Source organism: Biomphalaria glabrata, chromosome 1 (genome assembly GCF_947242115.1).
Source record: "Biomphalaria glabrata chromosome 1, xgBioGlab47.1, whole genome shotgun sequence".
Classification (NCBI taxonomy): Eukaryota; Metazoa; Mollusca; class Gastropoda; family Planorbidae; genus Biomphalaria; species Biomphalaria glabrata.
Genome location: NC_074711.1, coordinates 83,258,555 through 83,284,020, shown reverse-complemented (window position 1 = coordinate 83,284,020; position 25,466 = coordinate 83,258,555). Strand labels below are relative to the sequence as shown.

At 33.1% G+C, this 25,466-nt stretch overlaps 2 protein-coding genes across 4 annotated transcripts in view; one reads left to right on the top strand and one right to left on the bottom strand.

Annotated features, from left to right (window-relative positions):
* Positions 1 to 9,442, top strand: part of LOC106054594 (junction-mediating and -regulatory protein-like) — a 15,027-nt gene extending 5,585 nt beyond the window's left edge. Inside the window, exons 7-13 of the mRNA XM_056018195.1 lie at positions 191 to 281; positions 441 to 603; positions 1,973 to 2,145; positions 2,510 to 2,596; positions 2,755 to 2,850; positions 3,667 to 4,213; positions 7,680 to 9,442. Coding sequence (XP_055874170.1) covers positions 191 to 281; positions 441 to 603; positions 1,973 to 2,145; positions 2,510 to 2,596; positions 2,755 to 2,850; positions 3,667 to 4,213; positions 7,680 to 7,906 — 1,384 coding nt within the window. The 3' untranslated portion in view covers positions 7,907 to 9,442. The remainder of the gene's footprint in view (positions 1 to 190; positions 282 to 440; positions 604 to 1,972; positions 2,146 to 2,509; positions 2,597 to 2,754; positions 2,851 to 3,666; positions 4,214 to 7,679) is intronic.
* LOC106054596 (myelin expression factor 2-like) lies at positions 8,516 to 25,466 on the bottom strand. 3 transcript variants are annotated; one of them, XR_008776236.1, is made up of 17 exons: positions 25,308 to 25,466; positions 22,116 to 22,288; positions 21,847 to 21,907; positions 21,392 to 21,485; positions 20,965 to 21,189; positions 20,202 to 20,355; positions 19,987 to 20,073; positions 19,792 to 19,863; positions 17,644 to 17,673; positions 16,814 to 17,463; positions 16,614 to 16,665; positions 16,426 to 16,524; positions 15,781 to 15,852; positions 13,296 to 13,353; positions 13,012 to 13,098; positions 12,495 to 12,569; positions 8,516 to 11,895 (listed from the first exon to the last, which is right to left on the bottom strand). XR_008776236.1 is itself a non-coding variant. In XM_056018197.1 (13 exons), the coding sequence occupies exons 1-13, from the start codon at positions 25,328 to 25,330 to the stop codon at positions 15,791 to 15,793; spliced, it is 1,782 nt and encodes a 593-aa protein (XP_055874172.1). In that variant the 5' UTR covers positions 25,331 to 25,466; the 3' UTR covers positions 14,993 to 15,790. The 3 variants fall into 3 exon arrangements, 2 of the variants coding, with proteins under 2 accessions (XP_055874172.1, XP_055874173.1); XM_056018197.1 differs by lacking the exons at positions 8,516 to 11,895; positions 12,495 to 12,569; positions 13,012 to 13,098; positions 13,296 to 13,353 and having other exon boundaries at positions 14,993 to 15,852; XM_056018198.1 differs by lacking the exons at positions 8,516 to 11,895; positions 12,495 to 12,569; positions 13,012 to 13,098; positions 13,296 to 13,353; positions 17,644 to 17,673 and having other exon boundaries at positions 14,993 to 15,852.

Genomic DNA, 25,466 nt, shown 5'->3' with positions numbered 1-25,466 from the left:
ATCTGTTTTTATTCACCTGTCTTTCTAAGGTATAAAAATAAAGCTAGCTATGAACTAAACATTCTCACAAAATCAATTAAGCATTCTCATCAACTTGTTCTAAAACTTTTGTGTCAAATAAACCATTTCTTTAATGGAAAAAAAATCTTTCTTTTCATATTCTTTGATTGTACTTTTGTTCATTGTTCAGATTATACAAAGAACTCCATTCATCAAAAGTACAACTCCTCATTAGCAAGAGAAAACAAATGAAACAAAAAAAAGATAATATATCAATGCAGGTGACTGTATCTTACCTTCTAATATATTTGTTTTGTTAGTCTTAAAACTGAAAATCCAATACCTGTAAGCTTTTAATTAATGAAATTATTGTCTGAACAAATATCCACAAATTGAGTTTTATATTTATCTCATTGTTTTTCTCCTAATTACATTATTAGATTCCTGAAAACTCAGGGACTAGTGAGTCATTGCAAGTCGATAAACTTGTGTTTGAAAAAGAGAAATTACAGGAGAAGATTTTCAACATAGAGCTTGACATCTTAGCAGAGAAGAAGAAATTAATTAATGTTAAAATACAAATTAGAAAAAGAGAGCTAGCAGGTAATTACTATTATACACTACCATAAAAATACCTTAATAATTGATCCTTCTTACATTATTTTGTTTGCTTTGTAATTTTTTTGACATTACTTCAGAAATGAAGATTCTTATATCATAGTTCAAACCTACTGCAGGACAGCAGTGTATGTTAGCAGGTTGGTTTTATCTCAGAACCATCAAAATAATAGTCTGAAGTGCCTACCACACAATCAGGCAGCCATCCTAATTGTTACCCTGGTTGCCTAAATAAACCAAACTATTTATTTACTTTTATTTTGTATGTGTGTGATTTTTATGTTATCCTTTGTATCCCTTTTTGTTTTTGGAAGACCATTAGAAGTACTAATAATTAGTGTCTATTTAACCTTTCTCTACATTCCTCTGCTCTTTGTCAGCCTTTGGGTTTTACCAGAGAGAGATGAGATAATTCCTTGATGTTAGAGTTGCCTTAACCAGTAAGCTTCAGGCATGAAGGGCTCGTTAGCCATGGCTGGCTACCCACCTAGAAGAAGGAAAACTCTGAATTCAAACCTCTTGTTGCTTTGCAGCTATACCCAATCATGGGATAGGCTTTGGGAGTCAACCCTGAGGAAAAATCAGGAGCTGGCGACCCTAAGGCAGTTTGCAGCACCCAGTGCTACACCCTGGCAGAACCTGCAACGCTGCTGACCCCAAACTATATCGGCACTGCCTTTCCTTTAGATACATCAGCTGCGTGGAGAGGTGGGAACTGATGTGTGGGTGACATCGTTCTGACCACAGTTAATGCCCAGGCATTCATCTCATTTCCATGAGATGATCAATAGTCAGAGGCCATAGAGAGAGAGAGAGTTGCCTGTGTTTCTTTAGCTAGTTCCTTATCTTATCTTATATAATACAGACGTTACTTCAAAAAAGAAGATGATTACGTCCTACGCGTTATGCATTTAGTCATGCATATTAACCAATGATCTAAATTGTATTTGTATACTGTGGTGTGTTTGAGGAATCCTGATGTTCTTGTCATATAGTCTCATCAAAATAATCTTGTCTCACAGTGACTAAGCTATTATCATGAAGCTTTGTCCAACTTTGTCATTTGTGTTGATGTCTTGATAATTGAATCATCTAAATTCTTCCTTTGCATTGTGAAGCTATTGGAACTAAAAGACTGAAAATGAGTCCTTATGCATGATCTAAAACTGACTCATGGTATACCTCCCCCTTAAATCACGATTCACATTTTATATTTTCAATACTTGTAAAAATAAAAACAAAAATTTCTGGTTATTAAGTTGTTGTTTTTTGTTTCTTTTACTTCTTTCTTTGTACCTGTTTATATTTTTAAAACATTGTCTTACTGTCATTTTTTTTTTTATCCTGCATTTAGAAGCTGAAGATGAAAATGTGGTATTTCATGATGCTGTGGAGGATGTGGAGATGTTATCTGATAATGAAAGCGATGATGAGAAAAGTATCGTGGAAACAGACAATGAGCTAAAAAAGTTGAGTCAAGAAAGGGTCAAGGTTACACAACATCAGGCTAAAATACGAACAAAGAAGGTAAAGTATTATATTGTTGTTTTTTTAATGAGTTTTGCTTGAAAACACTTGTGTGACTGGGTGGAATATACTTCTTGACTAGCTACCAAGAGTGCTCAAGTTCAAAAATTGAGTTGTGAACATCTAAGGGCAGTACAGAAACCTTCCAGACATGCCCAACCCCCAAAATGTCTGCAACATAGATTGGACTAGAGGACACTGAGCACCCTATAAAAAAGCAATAAAATAAAAAACATAAAATGTATTTATACTAGCTTAAGAATTTTTTTTTTACATTTATTATTTGATTGTTTGATCAATTTATCTTTCAGTATTTCCTGCTGACTGTTCAAATTAATAGTAAAAAAATATTTTCATTCATTAGGAGCAATTTTTAACTACAATTAGATCACGGCAGACGCAGGTTGAAGAGGATGAAAGAAAGTTATTTCTACACCATCAAATTCAAAAGGTATTTTTTTAAATAGCAAAATGACTAAAGAAGTTAATATTTTCTTATTGCTAATAGGAAAAATGTAAGACCAGTTTATTGTATTTATCATCTTTGTGTCCACAAACCTGAAGACATTTCTAATGCAGAACCAGTTATCAGTTGTTGTTTTTTTACAGAAACGAGAACAACAAAAAGTGGAAGAAAAACAGAAGTACTCTTTTGTCTTTGAGGAAAGAAAGAAAACTATAGAAAGATTAAAAGAATATAAAATTGTAAGTTTGTATAACCTAGATTCTAGGTTAAATTACTTAACATTATTTTAGTAGTACATAATACAATGTCTTTACATAAAAACTTATAATAAATTAAAATGTACTTAAAAAACAGAAAGTTCTCTTCTAAACCTAGAAGTTTTTGGGGTCAATGATGTAAGGTTCTCTTTTGTGGCACAGTGGATTTTCTTAATTTTTAATCTCTTTAAAGGCTGGACTCTTTAATTTAGATTTTAGGACAGCCCTTGAGTTCACCCAGCCCTTCTGTGTTCATAACATTTGTTGGTGGTTGTATAGGCATTTAATGTTGGCTTTAGAAGGAAATAAAATGCTGAAGTGATTGTAAACATTTTATTTATGTGTATTTAAGGAACACATTTCTTGAATTGCAATGTAACATGTCATGTAGACAAATCTAACAGTGTATTGTTGTTTTTTCAACAAGTCTTTTAGGCATTTTGGCCTATTCAAAATATTCAATAAATATTTTCTAGGCATCTTGAGAAAAAATGCTAGTTGGATTTAACTATAACCTTCTCTGAAAGATTAGTATTGGAAAGTCAGTTTGACCTGTTTTCTTACATTAAACCTGATGTTTAAATAACTCATATATATTTTGTTTTTAAATCTCTTGTCTTTGTCAGAATTTATGGACCTTTCTTTTATAAAAATATATAAATCCTACACGCTAACCAGTTTGCTTTGTGTTTTTTTTTTAATGAGATTTAAATAATGTTTTTGGGTTATCTTGGCCAGTTCAGGCAATTGATGCTCAGCGAAAAAAAAATTATTACCAGGACCTTTTTTTCTTTCTAGAAATATGCCAGTCCAGCAGTTATTAAACCTCAGCGTTATCAAAAAGCTAGTGAGAAAAAAGGCAACACGAAAGGTAACGCTGTTAAACCTGGAGACACTAAAGTTAAAAATGCTCCACAAGCTATCGCTGCAAAACCAAGTCCACCAAAGCCATGGAAACAGAGACACAAGACAACTTCAGCACCTAAAGACATACCAGTCACCATACTTCTACCAGGAGACAAGGAAAACCTAGAAGTGAACACAGTGTCATCTGGTCCTCCTTGTGTTCCACCACCACCTCCTCCTCCTCCTCCCCCACCCCCTCCTCCTCCCCCTCCTCCACCACCCCCTCCTGCTCCAGCACCACCCAAAGCAGTCTCTGAATCCACATTTAGAATTAAAAGTGATAACCTAGAAGATGGCTTAGGTAAATTGAAAAAAGTTGACCAAAGAAAGGCTTCCAATCCAGTAGCCCATATTGATTTAAGTAGTATTTTGGCTTCCAAGTCAAAACTAAGGCCTGCAGCTGATCGCCCTGATAGGCCAACTACAGATTCTTCCAGTGGTGAGTAGACTGCTTGATATTATTTGTATTGACATAACAGATGAAGCTGTGTCTTAGTGGTTAAAGAAAAGCTCAGTTTCCCATGAATATAAAGATGAGTCTGATCATTTGTTGCTTTCAAAAGCCTATTACATTCTGGTTAGGTAGAGCCAATTACTGCTCTGAATTAGTTCTCAGACCTGCCTACCGTTACGCAAAATGCGTATTCGTTACGCAAAATCTCCCAAAAATGACCGTCAGTACGCAAATACGCATTGAACCCGTCGCGTTACGCTTTTCGTATCCTTTTTTCCCCCCTCTCTTGACTAGCTTACGAGCGGTCACGGAGGTCACGCTAAGCCGTTTTGTTTTGTTGGCCGGGGGGAGGGGGAACAGAAAAGGTGGGGGAACACATTGTGTCCAGATCTATACGTTGATTGGTTCTTAAAAGCAATTAGATTTAGTCTAGAAATGAAGAACGCGAGAGTGAGGGAGTGGCGGGTTGGTACCAGGTTGGTACCGTCAGTTAGCTGATACACCAACGTGACTTTTTTTTTTTTGTAAGTTCATTAGTAGAAATTAATTATGTTGAATCCCTGATTCCCGTATTCATTTGTATAGAAAAAAATATCGAAGTGCTATCGATTCAAAACACATTGAGTGACATTGTAGATATCTAGTCTAGATCTAGATCTGGATTCTAGATCTAGAATCTAGATAACTTGTTATACAGTTAATACAGGAATAGATCTAGCTAGACATTACGATTGATGATTACGTTATGTCATGAGTCTCTACATTACTCTACAATCTAGATCCAATTTAGTTGCAGTATGATTTAGATTGACTAGATCTAGATCGATAACATCTACTACCATCTAGTCTAGATCTAGACTAGATTAAATTCTTAGTCATAGTATAGAATAGATCAAGGATGAAGGTAGGCTTATGAAAGTTTGGAGTAGACCTACGTTTGTAGCGGATCCACGGCATCGGTAACACTCTTGAGCCCAGATCTAGAGTAGATTATATTCATTATATAGACATAAATCCAAATCTAGTCTAGATATCATCTCTATTGTCGTATTGATTTAGATTGTAGATCTAATCATGACATCTAGATCTAATATTATATATATATATGTATGACAAAATAGTGGTTCGCGTAAGTGTTACGCATTCTGGTGCCAAAATACGCATTTTGACCATCAGCGTTACGCATTTGGACTTTTTTTGGTAGGCAGGTCTGAGTTCTGATTTTTTTTGTCTTTTTTTCTTTGCTATTGGCTAACATCTTTGCCTTCTTAGCATACAGACCAAAAGTAACAGCTCTAGCATACAGACCAAAAGTAACAGCTCTAGCATACAGACCAAAAGTAACAGCTCTAGCATACAGACCAAAAGTAACAGCTCTAGCATACAGACCAAAAGTAACAGCTCTAGCATACAGACCAAAAGTAACAGCTCTAGCCCATGAGCTACATTTACACTTAAGAAAAAAAATCTTTGTATTATTGTTTTTTTTAAATATCTTATACTCCCTAAGATTTTTTTTAAAATCAGGTTTGAAGAGGAGTTATAAATGCATCTGTAGAATATCCCTTGTACTTGTAAATTATACGAGCTCTCAGGTTAATTTTTGGAGGTGTCTAGGATTGTTTCTCCAATCTGTATTCTGAACACTGCTCCTCTGCATGCCTATTATTACAATGCTGTTTTAAAATTACTGGTACACTTAGCACATCATATAATCAGCTTTAATAGAACCCTTGAACTGAAAGAAACAATTTCGTTCTAATTGTGTGGCTGAGTGGTATAGACTGCTACCTAGCAAGGAGGCTTGAGTTCAAATCCCGACTTCAGCTTGTACAAATAATAAAGTTTGTCTTTGATTTGGAAGATTAAGGAGTACAGTAATTCACTTGGCTTCACAGTCCAAGCTGTGATCTACATATTTCGCCACATCCAGCACAAACATAACCATTATCTACAGATGGTCTGATTAGGTTCTCTATTAGCCGTCTATGCCTGTCCTCAGAAGAAGATTTCCTTTTGGTCTCAAATGTGTATCCTGCAACCATTTGTAAGAGGCTGCCTGTTGTCAGGTGATTTCTTCTATGTCTGTAAAAGCAAGTTGGTACTTAAGCAGGTCTTTAAAGTATTTTGGGAGGAGACCTCTGTTACAACAACCATCTATTAGCTCAACAAAAAAAAGATTGCCTTTGGAATACAGTCATCCCCTATACCTATAGCATAGCTGTCAAACTATAAGCAATTTTTCTATACTGTCCATACCATCATTCGAAGAATATTTCTATTTGAAATTTGATCTTGCCATCATATGTCCATGATGGATTGCAGACATCTTTGGTGAAAGCGTTCACTTCAAGAAATCTTAGTTATTTTCTGTACAGTACTCATAATAAATATATAATGACATAGGTGTAAACAGTCAAAATTATTATAGTGATCTAATGCATAAGAAAAGATTCCACTCATAATATAAATATAAATGTAGGTAAATAAAACTTCATTCTGCTCTCTCTTTCTCTGCACTGTCATCATTAAATATGTCTAGAATCCATCCAAACATCAGATCTGGTAGCTTTTACTGTTTGACACACTGATCACATTTCACTCAGCTAGATAGCAAAAGCCATTACTAGTCCGATCTCACAAACCATTGCTGACAATCTTACTGCTTGCTGATACTGACCCACTCTGGCCACAATGACTCACTTCCTACAATTACTTCTGTGAGCCATTTCTTTCAGCCAACAAAAATGCTCTCCCTGAAAATGTGTCCTGCCTGTGTCCTGCACCGTGTGAGGCAATATTACTAAACTTTGATTAGCATGTAACCAATCAGATCTTTATGTCTATGCTTTCAAGCACCTATTGTCTCTTTGTCATGAAAAAAAAAAAACTAATATAAATGAATGCCATTGATTAGGTCAATATGCATGTTCTTAATGTGTCTTTATCCCTATTATCATTTATCAGTCCAGCATAGTCTCAGATAACGTGAAGTTTCCCTTTCAGACCTTGCGATCCATAGGGCAGATGATCATCTTTTTCTTTGGTCCAAGGCTAATGAGGGTGTCATGTGGTCAGCAACTGTCTATACTTTTCCCCATTTAATGTCAGGTACCCATTAGAGCTCAGAGGTGCCCTAAAGATCCTGAAATTAAAAATCCCAGTCTTCACCAGTATTCAAGCCAGAAACCCCCAGTTTGGAGGCCAAATGTTTCACAATTGCACAAAATTAGGAAGTTAACATGCATACTAATGAATATATAGGCTTAGTATTTCAAAGCTATTTAAACACACATTAACCCTTTAAGTGCTGAGCTGCATTAAAATGAGTGCATATAAAATGGAATTACAATTGTGATGTTTAGAGGCTAAACTACCACACACATGTTAAGGTCTTAGGCTATCTATTCATTTATTCTCTAAACCTTTTAATCATTCTATTTTGCTTCAGATGCTTTGTCAGACATATTCCAGATGATAAGATCTGGTGTCAAATTAAGAAAAGTGGAGATTGATTCCACTGATGATGTGATGAATGTTTCTACGGCTTCAGTCTACAGTCAAGACACTCGGAGTCAGCTTCATAATACATTACTTCATAAAATAAGTCAAGGTGTCCGAGGGTCATCACCTGATTCAGACGAAGACTGCGACAGCGAGAATGATTTTGATGATTAAATTAGTAAGGGGATATAATCAGAGAGTTTTAAAGATTCATCAAAATATATTTATTTACCTGTACTTTAATTTCCTCTGTAATTGTTACTTGTGTGTTAAATTTTCTGAACTATTATTTAATGTGTAAAGAGACAAAAATAAGTTACTTAAGTAACTTGCATATGAATGTTGAGCATACATAAAATCTATACAACATAATTAGTCATTTTATTAATCAAAATTATTTGTCGTTTGTTTGTCGATTTCAACCTTAGATACTCTTCATTATTATGTATTTATTTACTGTAATTTATTATCAGTTTTATCAGGATTCTGAAATAGTGGTAGCTACAGTAGTTCACTTGTATTAATATTATCATATAAACTGTCTCAGTGGCCTCCTAGAGGACATGTAAAGATTTATGCAGGATGGACAAAAGTAGGTTAACAGTTAACTTCCAGTAATGTTTCAGTAACAGTAACCCTATGTTAATACTCAGTCTTTGGTTTGTAGCTCCAAACAGCTATGACAGCTTAACCAATGTAGGGATATTAAATTCTTTATGTTTAACTTGAAATAAATGTTAACACTTATTTTTAAACAACTTTAATATAACTTTTATTTATCAATATACATAGCTTTCAACTTAATATAGATGTATATAAGAATACAAATTAGATAAGATACTTTAAACAAGATATTCTGTTAACTCACTAAAAATACATGTCCTTCTGACATACGTCTCTCGTTATGCGTGTACTCCCCTCTTCGACTTTTAGACCAGTATTTAATAACTTGAACTACAAATGCCACCTAATGGTTTCATCAAAATCTATTTAGCCTACACAACCAAACCATCTGCCCACCTTTTCTCAGGTCATATCTGCAAACGCTCCATAACAGTCTACTTCCAGCCAACCATGTATATTCTGGTTAATGGTTCTTATGATGGTAGAGATGATTTTATATGTGGTAATGTTTGAGTTACATACTTCCAACCTACCTGGGGCAGATTGTTTGGTTGTTAGACTAATTCATGTTTTTAAATTTTTAAAAGCTTATTATGAAGTTTTTGAAAAAATTTGTAACGAATATTTTCAAGCATACTGGTACACATTTTACATGTGTTTCTTTAACAAATATTTCAGTAGGAAACAAAAGAAATATTTTGATTCTTTTTTTATTTCTAGGAAGCACATCACATACATAAAATCACATACATGAAAGCTGAACAAAATATTCTATTTGTTTGAAAATAGCCTACAAACCTAATCACTAGTTTCATGTTGATGTGTGCTTTTGTGTTTTTACTAACCTGCAACAAAAACTCACCTTTCTTCCCTTATGACATTTTAAATTTGTACTAGATTAAGAAACATTTACATGCTTAGCACCAGCATAAAACAATCAGATTTGCTGCAATATAAATTGTAAATATTTTTTATGACAGTTTTTGTAAATATTGGATGACTAATATTCAACTTGTTGTTTTTTTTTACTGTTTAAATATGTACAATGATACTTGTAAAAAGAAGTAAATTATTTGTATATTCAAACACCTCTTTCATTTTCATTGAGTATAAATTATTTTATTTTAAACTTTTATCTTATTAGTACAAAGTGCAGTTTAATTATATACTTTGTTGTAGCATTTCTTGAATTGTATAATGCAACAGTCTCAAGTTTTCATCAAAACAAAATTGAATGCAAGGCACCTACCCCTTTTAAAATAGAAAAATATTTATTCACTTGACTTTTAGTCCAAAATAATATACAGAAACTAAAATTTTGTGATAGCCATGATATTTGTAAGAGATAATTAAAAGCAAAATGAATTATCAAATTAAAAAGAAAAAAAAATTAATTTAACTTCCACTTGTTGAGCTTTTAAAAAAAATATAATAAATTGAAGACCAACAGAAGAGTATTTATTTTAAATTTATTTTGTCAAGAAATTTCAAATGCTTCAGTAAAACAAATCCTGGAAGGTTTTGCCAAAAATAAGTTGTACTGACAGAAAGTAGACCCTCAGTACAACAAGCTAAATGAAAAAATGCACATAGGCATGCATATGTAATGAACTAAGATTTGTTTTTACATACGTACCACCATAATTGGAATTCTGAATTAAAAAGTAGCCAAGAAAAATACTGTAACAAATTCTTGTTCTTTAATTATAACTTCACACACCAAAAAATGAAGCATGCATAAATAAGCTTTACAAAAAAAAAAAAATTATAAGTGGCTAATACCTCATGTCTTCTTTAGTGTTAGCAAAAAAAAAAGAATGTTTTAAAAATTAAAATCAGTTTCACCATCTTTTCCTCATTCTGCAATCTGAAAATTTTAAAAAAATTCAACAACTGGCTCAGTGTTTCCCAAAGTGGGGTGCGGGAAGAGTTTAAAGGGGAACGTGTTGCACATAGCTAACTATGCTGATTCTTTGAAAAATAAATATCCAGTTGGTTTATAAATTAGAATAAAATATCATAAGTTTTAAATTGTTTTTATTATTTATTTAGTTTATGTTTTCACCAAACTCAAATACAGCGCTTTTTTTACATGTTAAGACAAAGTTCAGACCTTCATCAACACATGCCTGAGAAATATCCTAAAAATACACTGGTATGACAAAGTAGAAAACACCAAACTGTGGGAGATGAGTGGACAAAAATTTAGAAGTGCAGATCTTAGAGAGGAAGTGGAGATGGATTGGTCACACCCTTAGAAAAGATATCAGCAACAGAGCTAGGCAGGCCTTAGAGTGGAACCCCCAGGGAACAAGACGCAGAGGAAGACCAAAAAGAACGTGGCGACACAGTGTAGCCTACTAAATGAAGCCAATAAGACAGGAAAGAGCTGGAGAGCCATTAAAATACTTGCAAGAGACCGTGGAGAGTGGCGTGTTTTTGTCGAGGCCCTATGTTCCATGAGGAACTCAATGGGGTGATGATGATGAAAAAGACAAAGTTCTACAAAGATCCGGAAATGGATAGGGATGTTACAACTTCCGTCAACTGTTTTTTTTTAGAATGTATTGGATGTGTCTCCGAAGCATAAAAAAAACAAACTATTTTGAATATTTCATTGTGATAGAGTAATCATTATCTTGTGTATTTAGGCCTACAAAAAAAAAAATTAATTGTACTTAAAATAAATCCTTTTTTTAAAAAAAGGGGGGGGGGGGGTAATCAGCGTTATGAAAATTCTAGAAGGTGGTGCACATAGGTCAAAAGTTTGGGAAACACTGAGCTAGATGAAATGAGAAGATATTTGGTGACAAACAAGCTTCAGCTGGACACTTATTCCAGAAAAACATTGTAAAGAAAACTTTTTAAAGATTTTAATTATTATTTGGGGCACAATTTATTAACAGTGAAGATTTAAAAAAAACCTTGACACAAGAACTCTTTCACCTTAGCAATTCCATTTTCAACCAAGCCAACTTCCCCATTCACCATGTAGTGGTGTAACTATCTTCTATCAATAAACTTGAACAATTTGATATGCATTCTGATATTTTCAAAGAGTTTTAAAAAATATTTTTTGTTGATGATCAAATTATATGAAAGTTTTTTTTAATGAAGAAGTCTTGTCTCCAGCAGGAAACTAGATCTAGTTGCCAAGTTGAAAATAAACTTATAATTATTTTGAATATTTACTCAGTAATTTTCAGTACAAATGTAATGTATTGGATCTAAAAAGTACTATGAGGGTGCATAAAATAAAAATTAATGAAACCATCACAAATATTTTAATGTGACATATTTAGAAAATGTTTCATAATACTAGGAATTAAATTTTTAAAATGGTGTTATCAATTATTTCTACTTCTAATTAACTTTTTAATAATTGATTTTTATTTATTAAACATTTTTAGTCATTTTAAAAAGACTTTAAATATTTTTAAAGCATTCCAGCTCATATAAAAATATTTCAAAGAAAACAAAATCCTATGTTCACATTTAATTTGCTTTATTTCTTGTATATCTTTCATGGCAACTGAGACCTGTGGGGAAAAAAAAAAACAATTTTAGAATACAATTAAATGTTCTAGAGCAATTAAAAGCAGTAAAAATATGATGTAAAATCAATTTATTGGAGTTGTGGTTTTTATGCATTGAACCCTCTCACACCTAGTTGGTTTAATCTCCCACACAAATCTGAGAGTATGCAAACTAGAAGAGGCATAGATCCTGGAAGGCCTGCGACAGAGCCTGAGGTGTCTGGAAGCATTTTCATCATTGATCCATGATGGCTGCTAGGGAGAGCAGAACATTGGATAATTGCACAATGATACTCTGCACGGTTTCATCTGAACTATGACTCCTGATGCCATCACTAGAGAGTCCATGGAACATATCTTGCATGGGAGTTCCTGACTCAAGAGTTCAGAGGGAAAGTATCTGGAAGATTACTAGATCTGTATCAGAATGGAGGCTACAAGGCATTATGCTTTACAGCCTAGTTTCTAGCCAGAGCATTACAGGAGTAGTAGTCCTTCCTGCTCTAAAACAAATCTGAGTTCAGCACAGTTGTAACACTTCATTTTTAGTAGTTTTAATTCTAACACTCTCAGTTAAGTGTTTGTGTGTAAACTAAACTTACCTGTCAAATGATAGCCAAAATGTTGTGGCCCACTGATGTCACTGACAGCAATTTTTCAGTATTTGCTTGTAGCATCTGGAAAAAATAAAAAAAATAAATATTTGAAGTGATGAAAGAAATAAGGATGAATAAATTGTTGGAAAGAAAAATTATGTTATTAAAACTAGACAAAATTTACATTTCTGTAAACAAGCTTATTCAAAATACAAGGTTTTCTAAACCACTTAGTTTAACATGTCAAATAATGATCATTAGATTTGTGTGCAGTCCATAGACAATAACTAGTAAGTTTTGAATATTAATGTGTGTACTGAAATCCTAACTAAATTATTGTCAGGCCAATAGACTGAATGGGCTCATTTCTGAAACATCAAAACATGCAACATAATAATACTGCCAAGTAGTGTCCCACACATTTTACATACATACTCAAATTGTGAAGTTGCTGTAGCTTTTTTAAATGTAAAATTTTGAGGTATACAAGTTTAAGTGTCTTTAGTTTTCAAGCCTTGCATACCTGGTCTGACGAAGTAATCGCCAATCTATTGTGACGATCCTGGAAACTGTTCTCATAGATCTTGTGTCATTGATGTTTGAATGTCACCTGTAGAAAAAAATATTGAAAGTATATATAGGTATTAGACTTTACACTGGCCATAAACTGTTGTTGTTTTTTTAAATTTTACTTCAGCTGCCTTGCAGACATTAAAAAATAACAAGATCTAATAATGCTTTGTTTGCATGACATTTAATACAGCAATACCTTTCTACTAAAGAAAAAATGTCTGGAGGTAAACTTACATTTACAAACTCAATACATGGAGGGACACCAGGATACTTTTATACCAACCATTTTTACCTGTAATAAATTTGCAGGCATTAATTAATAAACAGTTGCAATGTACTTCCATCGAAAATAAATATTTGTTTATTAGTTTACAAATTTTTAAAAATTGAAAAAAAAAAAAAAAAAAAAAGATAATTAGGAAAATGTCATTAATTTATCAGTAAACTAAGTGTGCAAACCACTATGATAGATAATTCATTAGCTAAAAGTCTTCATTAACATTTGTTTCCCGGCCTCATTTAAATAAAAAACTAACTGAAGAGCTGGAGCACATAAATGTCTCATAAGAAAAATAGGGTCCATGTTAAATCTAGCCTTCCACCAGCATCCATATCATTAGGAACAAAATTAAACAAATGCAAAGATGAGATTTTGAATACCCAGTTTCAAAACAATGCATACTTACAACTGATGTTCTGTCCAACAAACCTTCAACTAGAGCAGCAACTCAATGAAAGAAGAAGACATTTCTTTAGGACAATGGTGAAACTCTGCTTGCAATCATGACGAGATCATAGATAAAGGTCTCACAAGAAAATGTCTCAAAGGCTAACTTGTTTTAATTTCCAGATCACAACTTCAGAACACGTCAAGACTTAACACCTCATCATAAACTTCAACTAATTTCATTGGAATCATCCTGAGGCAGCTCTAGTGATGTTCAGTATAAAATACATTTAACAAAAGTAACAAGTCAAAAAGAGAACTCAAAAAAGCTCTGCAAGTGACAGCTTACCTTTCTCTGGTTGCTACCAAAGTTCTCAGATTCAATGAATGACCAGTTCCATCCATGCTTACTAACCCAAACTTCAATACCGTATTAAATCATTTAAAATGCTTCCACTAGTGAAAAGATTCAAGCAAGATAATATCTGGCACTATCACAACAAAAATGTTAATGTTTTGAGCAGTAAATGCATTGAAAAACAATTGCAACAGCATTGATAACCCACAATCATCCCTAAGACCACTCCCAATAAGAAGTAGATTTTCAAAACTCACTTGTGTGTCATGAAAACAAATATTAATTTTTTTTTTAGTTTCACTTGCTATGGAAGGTTTTATTATGTAGATAAGATGGTTCTAATACCAAATCAAATAACAAGTATATGGTCCTGACTGAATGTGCTATTCATCTGCTCACATTTAAAAGCAAGGCATTAATACTTTCATGTTCCAATATCAGTTACCAATGAAGCTAACCATGAAAAGACAAAAATCATTTGTTCAATATCATTTGAACAACTTTGCAAATGCATAAAATATAACAATTTTGAATACCAAGTTTTTGTTTTTAAATGTATTTAAATCTCTTGGGAAATTTATGATCAAACTCATTTTACTTAAAACATAAATCATTGTTTTCCACGTTTCAACAGTGACCACTGTAAATGAGTACTATAGTTGTAGGTAGGGAGAACATTCAATGGTAAATGCATCTAAGCAATCCATCGAATTGAAGTTCATGTAGAGACAGGAAACTCTTCGACAGGTCCTTTAGCACACAAAAATTCACTTGAATGGTAAAAATTATAATTAAGAACTTGGAAACAAGACGTACAAAGATATTTCATTTAAACCAGACTTCATCACTTGACTATATAAAGGCAATCAGACAATGAAACATCATGAAATAAACAAAGCATATGACAACTATATGTCCATAAAATGACCACACTTTATTGATCAATGTACATGCAATGACAAACAAGTGACCACATAACAAGAAAACTAAAACTGAATTCAGTACATAATAAAAAATATTGTGATGTTTGTATTCAAACCAATAGTATCTCTCACAGCGACAAAGCTGAGGTAGAGACCAATCACTGTGTGAGCATCATTAAAAAAAAAAGAAAACATAAGACAACATTAGGTGATAACGTTAAGATATCCATTAAATAAAACAACTAAATATTCTTAAATGACAGAAATTTAGATCTATAAGGGCAGCTTTAAGGAAAGTCTACCAAAGTTTTTAAGTAATAAAAAAATTTTACTGAATACACAATATTTACAGCAAGACAATGGTCCCACTTTCTATAATACATTCAAAACACTACATAAACATAATACTGTCCATTTGAACAGATGGATATTTTAGTTTTAAAATGCCAAAAGACGTGTGTAATATGTGCCAGTCAACACCACCAGGAGCGCAGAAGACAACAAATAAAATATCCATTGTTGTGGCAGCCAAATGTATAACCTCTACTATTCATGTTATGTCTTAAAAAGTTCACATTTTAAAAAATTACAAACTGAAGTGAGAGATAAACTGACAACTAGACAAACTTATAGGGAAGTTGAACTCACTATGGAGTCACAAAATCAGCAGACAAATCAACTAAAAACGTGTTCCTAAATACTGTTGCCATCCTCCTTTATCAAAACAATGAACAACTTCAGCCAATTTAAACCTTATCTGCTGTTACTCACTGGATAGCAATCAGTTCCGATGAAGAGAAACATCAATATTTCGTCTTTCCATTCTGGATTTGTTTTTCAAACCTTTTAGTTAGTTAAGGCAATGAACCTCGTAGTTATCAAATTAATTTTTACTCAAATTAACATTCTAAGTAGAAAAAACTAATTTTAACCCATTAACTCCTCCTGCAGTCAGGAACATTTTCTTTTGTCCTAATCAGTAGTACGTTTCTAAAATCCCCTTTTCAATATGTATGTTTTAAACTTTTCTAATAAAATTTCTTCCAATCTTGTTGCGAGTGTGATTACAAATCATTTAGGAGATTACTGATTCTATTTATAGTAGAATCGGAAAGATTCTTTTGAAAATTCTATAAGTACATAACCCCAGTTTAAAAGCCCTCACCTGGAAAAATTAGTATTTTTAAAGCTTTTTTATATTATAAAGTTATTAACAGTATTTATTTTTTAATACTAGATATATCGTGTTCTATTTTTTAAAGTTGTTTGTTTATTTATTAGTATTAGAACTTAATTTTTTTTTCATTTATTTTTAAGGATTCTTTTTTATTCCCAGTTATTTCTCTATGCTTATGGTATGACAAGGATTTTTTCCTAACAGGAAATAGGAGCTATTGACTTCTAAAAAAAGGATACTTATAGCTCTTTGTGCATCAATTTCATTACTGAACCTTACATAACCAACTCCAGTAGATCTTCCTTTATCCATAACAATTTCAGCAAACTTCACATCACCTTCAAAATATAATCCAATTAGTCATAAATATTTTATACTCTGTAAAAGTTTATAAGTGTATTAATATTTTTATGACAAGATCTCATACCTGCATCACGGAAATGCTCTTTCAATGTTTGCCAATTCACACTGTATGGTAACTGAAGAGAAAAGATGAAAAATCCATATTGTCAATGAATTTTCCATAAGCTTTTTGGAATATTGTAGAACAATAAAACTTTATAGTTGTAATCCTTAAATCTAGAAAGCTTATCTTTGATATAAATTAAAAAGAAAAAAAAAACTTACATTTTTAACCATGATTGTGCAGTTGTCAGGACGTGTGGTTCTTCTTCCGCCATCTTCTCGCATGTCTCTTAATTCCCGTCCACTTCCTCCACCATAGTTATCCCTCATTTTATCTCCCATTCTATCCATTCCTCCCATTCTATCCCCTAATACTCCTATTCTATCCCCCAATCCTCCCATCCTATCATTCATAACACCCATCCTATCTATTCCCATTCTGTCTCTACCCAGTCCCATACTGTCCAGGCCCATCCTGTCAGTACCACCAAGACCTAACCTGTCACCTGTCCCACCCAGTCCACCTAGACCTGCTGACAAAGTACTCAGGCTTGGGCCTAACCCTCCTAGACCTGACAAACTGCTGTTGCCATTAAAGCTGGAACTGCCCATGTTAGCATAACTATTGGAATAATTGTCAGACATGCCCATCTTGGAACCCCCACCAATCCCAATATCTGAACCACCAAGACCACCTAGTCCCATTCCACCAGACCCAGATCCAGAGCCAAGACCCATACCCATTCCTCCTAATCCCCCAAGGCCACCAAGACCACCTAGACCTAGGTCAGGTCCTCCCATTCCAGAACCCAAAAGGCCAAGTCCTGAACCACCCATTCCCATTAAGCCTCCACCACCCCCTAGACCCAGATCTGAAACAAAACAAAAACAAACAATGCGCTATAACATAAAGCATCTGTAACCAGAAATTGTGTGAAAACAATAATGTCACAGACACAGCAACATAAAATTGTTCCAAGAATAAGCTAACCAAACTTCAATTAGGGTTAGTCATACAAAACTGATTCTCCCATTAAAAATAAAGAACATACCTTGTTTGTAGTAAGGATCCATTCCTCCATCTAAAACAAAAAAGGACACCTTACATAATAAACTACCACCAACAACTATGGGAATATTTTAATTCCTTCTTTCTTGAGCAAAAATAATATCTACATGTAACTAAATTCTAATTTTACTACCTGAATAAAAAATAAATAATTAAATATTTGCTTAAAAAATACAAACTTTACTAACGTAGGCCTCAGAATGCTGAAGAATTGAAAATTAAAAGAAAATAGAGGGGATGCCTAATTTTTCTCTATAATGCAATCAAAATATTAAAGACTTAAAAAAAAAACAATAGCAATTTGTCAAAAAAACCTTCAGTGCTGTAAGAAAAAAAAAGAGCTTTCTGATAAGTTGTAGAATACACCATATAGATTCAGGGAAAAAAAACGGGGAAAAGAAAATAGATATGTTGTCTGACACTGAAAAATTAATATTTGCTAGCATTTAGATGTATAATGCTTTCTTAAATTCAATAGAATGGCAAACATGAAGTTTGGTTAGCCACACTAACACATGAAAGCAATATAACTGAAAAAAAGAAATAAAACAAAAAGAAAAAAAAAAATGCTTAAAACAATAAAAATTACTATACAGCACACATTTTTCTTTTGATAATCAACTTAATAGAAGGTGTATTTCAATGAACAGAAGAACAAGAACAGACAACTGTATTTAGATAAGATAAGATAGATAACTTTTATTGATCCAATCAAATGGAAATTCAGTTTGACTACAATTGACAACCTCAGCATAACTACTGTGCAATAACAATATAGATGCACATACGAACGACATTCACACACGAAAAACACATAGATACTCATAACCAGCGCTTTATAAATAGACTTCTATGTACTTCTCGATGACGAGAGAATGTTAATTTTTAATGTTAGTCATCTAGGGTCTATTATTACTGAATGTTTTAATTTTCTTCTTTGGTACTATCATGTTTTCACAGAACAGGATGTACGAATTAACAGTTGTGGTAAGTTCATCTGTCTGGGCAGTTGTTTACAAACATGTCCCAATCTGTTTGCCCCAGACATCTTTGTAGCTGTAAAACAGCGTCGTCAGAGCATGACTGGATGGACTGTGCTTCGGGTTTTGTTGTTTTTAAAACCGGTTTGTAAGTGGGTGTAAGATGGATCATTGTGTGGTCCGACTCTCCGAAGAGAAATAACGATCGAGATGTGTAGGCCATTTTTATGTTGATATAACACATGCCCAAGGTTTTATCGTGCCGTGTGGGACAATTAACATATTGAGTATATGTTGGCAAGTGTTGAGCTAACGAAAGATGATTGAAATCTCCCATAACTAGTCGGGCAGCATCAGAACATTTTGTCTCAATTATAGTAAATGTCTAGTATATGTTTTGTTGCTTTCTCTGTGTTGGCTGTGGGTGGTATATGCACAAGTATGACGTAAAATTGTGTAAACTCTCTCGGCAGGTAGTATAACCTGAGATTGTTACATAGTAGTTCAATATCGGTCGTACACACTTTAGTTTTGATTGAAATATTGTTGACACAACAGTACTGTTTACTGACATAAATGGCCAGTCCTCCTCCTCTTGTTTTGCCACTATCTGTTGTTCTGCCTGATCTGTATAAAAGAAATGCATCCAAGTCTACTGATGCGTCGGGAATAATTTCATCTAGCCATGTTTTAGTGAGCCTTCACGGTAGAAATGTCTGCAGCAACAATCAAGTTCGACCATTTTGTTATTTAGTGATCTAACATTGCCCAAGACAATATGAGGCAGATAGAACCTTTGTCCTCTTTTAATGCTTTTGTCTCCTCCTCTACAGCCTCGTTTGTTTCGCTTTGTCTGTGTGTTGATGGGCTCATGGCGGTTTGTAATGTATAGGCCATTTGTTTCCAAGATGGCAGATGTGTACATAGATTCATTGATGATCATATTATTTATGCTATCCACTGAAACACTGGTTTTTAACATGCACACTAATAAAATAATCCATAAAACTAGAAACACTTTTATTCCCTGAATCACAATACACAATATGAAAGGAATAATAGAAAACAAATGCTGATTATGTCGCAATGTAATCAGGTCGTCTGCCGAGCGGCAAATATGTATACTAAATTTTTTAAATGTAACAACTTACTTCCCAACTGTGCTATGTTAGTCAAAGGCTGACCGCCTGAACCAAGGCCCATGCCAATAGACTTTAGGCCACCTTAAAAAAAAAAAAAAACACAAAGAATGACAAATACATTTTGACCCCCTTTTCCACATACACAACAATACTTTTGTAGTTTAAAAATAAATTCCATTAACTTAGCAAAATATATGGACTTACTTGGTAATTTTGGTTTCTCCGGTTCTCTTCCTTTATCAATCCTGACAATCATGTTTCTCTCATATAAAACTTGTCCATTAAACATAGCTATTTAAATTAAGGTTCATTTTATGAAATTTATATTTAAGTAACGGACATAATATATTTGTATATAAGGACTTCATAATTATGCTTTTTCCTTGTTTGGAACATCCACCACACTTTGTAAAGGATACAGACTGCCTGCACTGCTTCCATTGGATGTTCAAATACAACTACTCCCATTCCTCTTGATTTTCCATTTTTATCTTCTTTGATTTCAGCCTTGATTACATTTCCAGCCAGTTTAAAGACATCTTTTAATTTCCACCAAGTTACTTTATAATCCAACTAAGTCAGAAAAAAAATAAATTTTTGAAATAAAATGGGTTTTCTAATATTAAAACTACCATACTGCAATACCACTTTTTTTTTCAATTTTGAAAATAGTGCTATGCCACTGAAACTATTTTTCAGTTATTGCCATTTCATGAAAACATGTGCCAAAATGTAAAAGTAACCAACCAATTTTAATTAAAGCATTTGTTTAGAGTTGCAAATGTCTGTCCATGTATGTTTGTATTGAATAGACATTGATTTACATGAAAAATTTCTGAAACTTTGCAATAAACTTTTACCAGGCACATAAAAGTATGTTTAGGTTTATATAAAGTTGCTAAATACTTTAGTCAAGTCAGACTCTTAGGGGTCTGAATTTTATTAAGAAATCAATAGAAAGAGACTGAGAGATCGATCAATTGATAACAAAAATCATTCAGACCTTGAAAGACGGGGGAATATGTGCTCAGGAATATATATAGGACAATTTCAGGGGTTAAGGGCTGTCAGATTTAAGGTATTAAACAAACATATTTATTGCTTTTGTTATTCTAGTTATATTGCAACTTAAACTTAATCCAAAAAAAAAACTTAGTTCATTCAATTTTCAAAATGACTCACATTAGCAACAAATACAGTGTTTGTTATTGGTGGCTCAATTCCTAGCTGTTGAAGAATCTGTGGATTGATGCCAGGGGGCAAACCAACTGGACCTAAGCCGCCACCAGCACCACCACCCATACCAACTGGTCCCATTCCAGGAGGGCATCCCATGCCAGAATCCATTCCACCTCTTTCACGCATGTTTTGATGTTGCATAAATTCTTGGCGGTCCTTTTCTCGTTCCTTTGAAATTGAAATGTGATGAAAGAGTTAATATATGAGAATTATATTATTTTTAATGAATATAAAGTATGTATATTCTAAATCTATTGAAAAATCATTACATATTTGTTATAAAACAAATGACTCAAAAACTAACACTTTTTCTTTACTTTGAACTTATCTAGCAAAACTACTAATACAGAATTTAGGACTTAGATGCTACCTCTCTAACTATAATAGCTCGATCTTTGATTTTTTTCTGGTGATATTCTTCAATTGCTTTTTTGGCATGATCTGGATCTCGGAACTCCACCACTCTAGAAAGTACAAATATATATATAATAAATAAGTAGATATATAGCGCAAACAATTTTATAGTAGTAGTAAATTATTTTCATTTTGTCTTCAAAAAATGGGTGCGTTAAATTTGACATTAAATAGGAGAGAATTATGTTTATATATAATAAAAAGGTAATCTTAAGTCAGTTTCCAATAATTATGCACTAGATTGAAAAACATTTTAATATTACCTCAACTTTAAACCACATAGATTGATGTAGGATTTTTAAACATTTCTAATCAAATTATACTATTTTCTATTTTTCAGGAAAGTTAGGTCATACAAAAAAATGGTGCAAGATGGATAAGAAATACAAATAATGAAATAAAAATGCTTACGCAACACCCTTTGATTTACCATCTGGTGTTTCCAACATTTCCACATATGTGACATCTCCAACTAAAAAAAAAAAAAAAAAAAGTTTCAATGTAAATTTTGACAACGCACCAATGTAGCAACTTTCAAAAACATTTGCCTTTCTAGGTGACTGTTGTTACAAAATTGCTTAAGTTGTTTAAACAAGAAAACAGGATGTCAATAAAAAAACACAAGTTGCAATAAATATACATATAATATACATTTAAAGGAGGATAAAAAAAAAACTCACTGTCTTTTCTAAACATGTCTTTAAGTTCCTGCCATCTGATTTCATAAGGAATGTTACGAACAACTATACGTCTGCCTCCAGTAAATGGTCTTGGGCGGTCACTTCTGTTTCTTCTGGGGGATCTTGACCGAGATCTACGAACTGGAGAACGAGATCTTGACCTAGATCTTGGCCTAAATATTGTCACAGAAAGTTAACAAAATTATGAAGGTTTAATGAGTTTGATACGTCTAAGACTATTTAAAATCAAAATCAATGCAGGCTCAACAAAGAGTTTCAAAGTGAACTATATTATAAGAAAAAAATTGTTATCAGAAAGCAAGCTATTTTTATGTTGAAAATAACTGTATGACACCAATGCTGTTATGCATTAAATTAATTATTTCCTCATAAATTAAAAATTGCTTAGAAACACATTTGACAAGATTAAAAAAAAAACATCACAATTCATTAGATCATTAGGCAAATAACTTGTTCCATATGCTAGGACAAATTTGTCAAATGCTCCTTTCCTATTAGAGCATGGAATGGGTTGTCTGAGTCAGCCAGACTTGGTAGAATTTTTAATTCATTAAATTGCATGACTAAATTGACCTAGAAACAGGCGTAGGACGTAATCGTCTTCTTTTCTGAAGTAGCTTTGTATTTCATAAGATAAGAGAATTAGACTGAGAGAGAGAACACACAACTGTTACATTCTCATGACTCAAGATTTGATTTTGTTTTCCTGGCCTAACTTACACATTTAGACTTTTTTTTAGGTAGGCAGGTCTGCTAGATCTCTATATCTATAATAATCTATATATATCATAATATAGATTTTTTTTTTTATAGATCTATATGTGTGATGTCATTTTTTCACACTGAGATGTTCAACACAGGAGAGCTAAGAGTAGACTGTTGTGTCTAACCTGAGCAATACTAGTGTATACAATTATCGATTGACCAGGTACAGTAAAGCATGTTGTGTCTAACAGGGGCTGGTGTCAAGCAATACACAGAGCCTGTTAGAAGAGTGGACCAGGGCTAGGTATTGTAATCAGAAGAAGGCATAGACGCTCCCCTTCCCCCTTGTCCACTCAACATGTTAAAAGAGTGAAGATCACCTATCACTCTTCCTTCACTCCCTCTCCTTCTAAATTATTCTCGAAAGAGGCTTTTTTTTTTTCATTTCTAGCATGGCCAGCTACACGTAACAATGTTGTGTCTAACTACCCTGGTGTGATGCCAGTTACAAGATGTGAGTGAAGATGTGGAGCATTGGAAAGGTGGCAATGGGTGATGCTCTTGCACTGTAAAAAGAAAATGACTTCCTAGGGGAAATTAAAAATTAAAACATGTTTTACATATATTTTCTTTGATCCGCTTGAGCCTTCCATTACTAATAAGGGAAGGGGGGTGGGGGGGGGGGCTAAGTATAGTAGTGGTACATTAAATAGTATCTGTTTTTATAGATAAAAGGAGAGGAATTCATGATAGATACCATCGTTTTTTTTTTTAGGTCAGACCATTGCAAAGCTATAAAATTCAAACATGGAAATGGCTGCATGCAGGCTTACTTCGCACTTTAATGTATATTATTATACAGTTATTATACAGCTAGATGTTAATATTAATAATATAATATGTTTTAAATCTAAATTGATAGTCTAGACTCTAGAAGTAGATCTAGAACTAGAGACAGAGTGACTAGAATTGCTGGGATTGCTCATGTTTCATTTCTGATTGGACCTCAATTGTGTCAAAAGTTTGAAGTTCATAGAATCTACACTACAGTGTAGTACAGTCTACACTTATAGTATACTTAGTTAGGCGAAAAAACGCGGAAGTGTGAAAGTAAAAAATGACCGATAAACTTGAGATTGCGTTTTTGACTTTTTTTCACATAAACCACACTTGCAAATTTAGTACACTTTTGAATGAAATAAGAGAAGTTTTAAACTTGTGTTATCGATTACTTTAGACCATGGCCTATATAAAGCTTAATTACGGCTTTTTTTTAAAAGTTATTTGTCATTTTTACTTTTATTATAAAAAATACTCATTTTTTGTTTTTAGCAATGCATGGTCCAGGAAAATGATCAATGATTCATTTTTTTTCCTATGGTAGATATCATGCCTGGCTATAATTCTGCCAAGTTTTATCTCGATATCTCCGTCGCATCGCTCACAAACTTGAAAATACGGTTTACCATTGGGGGCTATGGGTTTTTCAGAATTTACTGAATTTTGATAAGAAAATTTCGTCATCAATGTAAAACCACTGGAGGCCATGTAAGGCCTAATATTCTGGATATATTCAAATAGATTTTATGTATTAATCGTCGTCGCATGAATTATAAAGCGCATTTGAAAAATAATTGTTTCAGACGATTTTGATCCCACTTTTTAAATATTTTGTTATTTTCTGCCATCAGAACGCCGCCATTTTGTCCCCGCCTCTCTGACAATTCTTGTAGATCTAGACCCGATAATTTGTTTATTACATCAATATTTACATTTTAAACAAGTAAAGTTCATAAATATAAATGAAATTAGATTTGTGAGCTAGAAATTCACTATGAATACTAAATCTACTATTAAATTTCTTATTTAATAAGTAGATTTATCCTCTACGAAACTCAATTCCAACTTTTTAACTTTTTGAGCGGGGGGTGTGTCTCGCTGGCTTAGCGAGAGAGACGCTCTCATGATGACTCATCTCTTTTGTTCCATGGCAACAATGTTAGGCCAAAACGACAAAAAAAAATTCATAACTTTCTAACTATTAGACATACAGTCATAATTTAAACACCATTGGAAAGTTCGATAAAAGTATTTTAATGATGTACTAACGAAAAATTGTTTTTTCAAAGATCAATTTTTTATTTCCCCTCCCTAGTATACTACGTCTAAATCTTCTAAATCTAGATCTAGACCTAGAACTACATCTGGTTAAATCTAGATCTCTATAGACATACTATAGTCTATTATCTATACTTATACACTTATAGTATAGATACTCTAAGATACTTATAGTCTATCGATATTTGGTAGGTCAAGATCTTGTAGACTTGTTATGTTTTTTAGATCCTTGTTTGAAACACGTCATTTTTGTTATGATAAAAACAAACAAATGCATTTAGATCTAAGTTTAGTTTATTACATTTTACTAGGTCTACAAGTTCTCTAATAGATACAGATAATACTTACCGTTCTATTTTTGTTTCTGCCATAGTTATGTGAGTTAGATGTAGATCTAGATTTATTAATTTATTTAAATTTTGTCTAGCTAAAGACGCTAAAAAATGGAAGTCGTTGTGGAAAATGCTTGTGGCCAGATTTTCATGCACACATCATGCTTACGCGAGA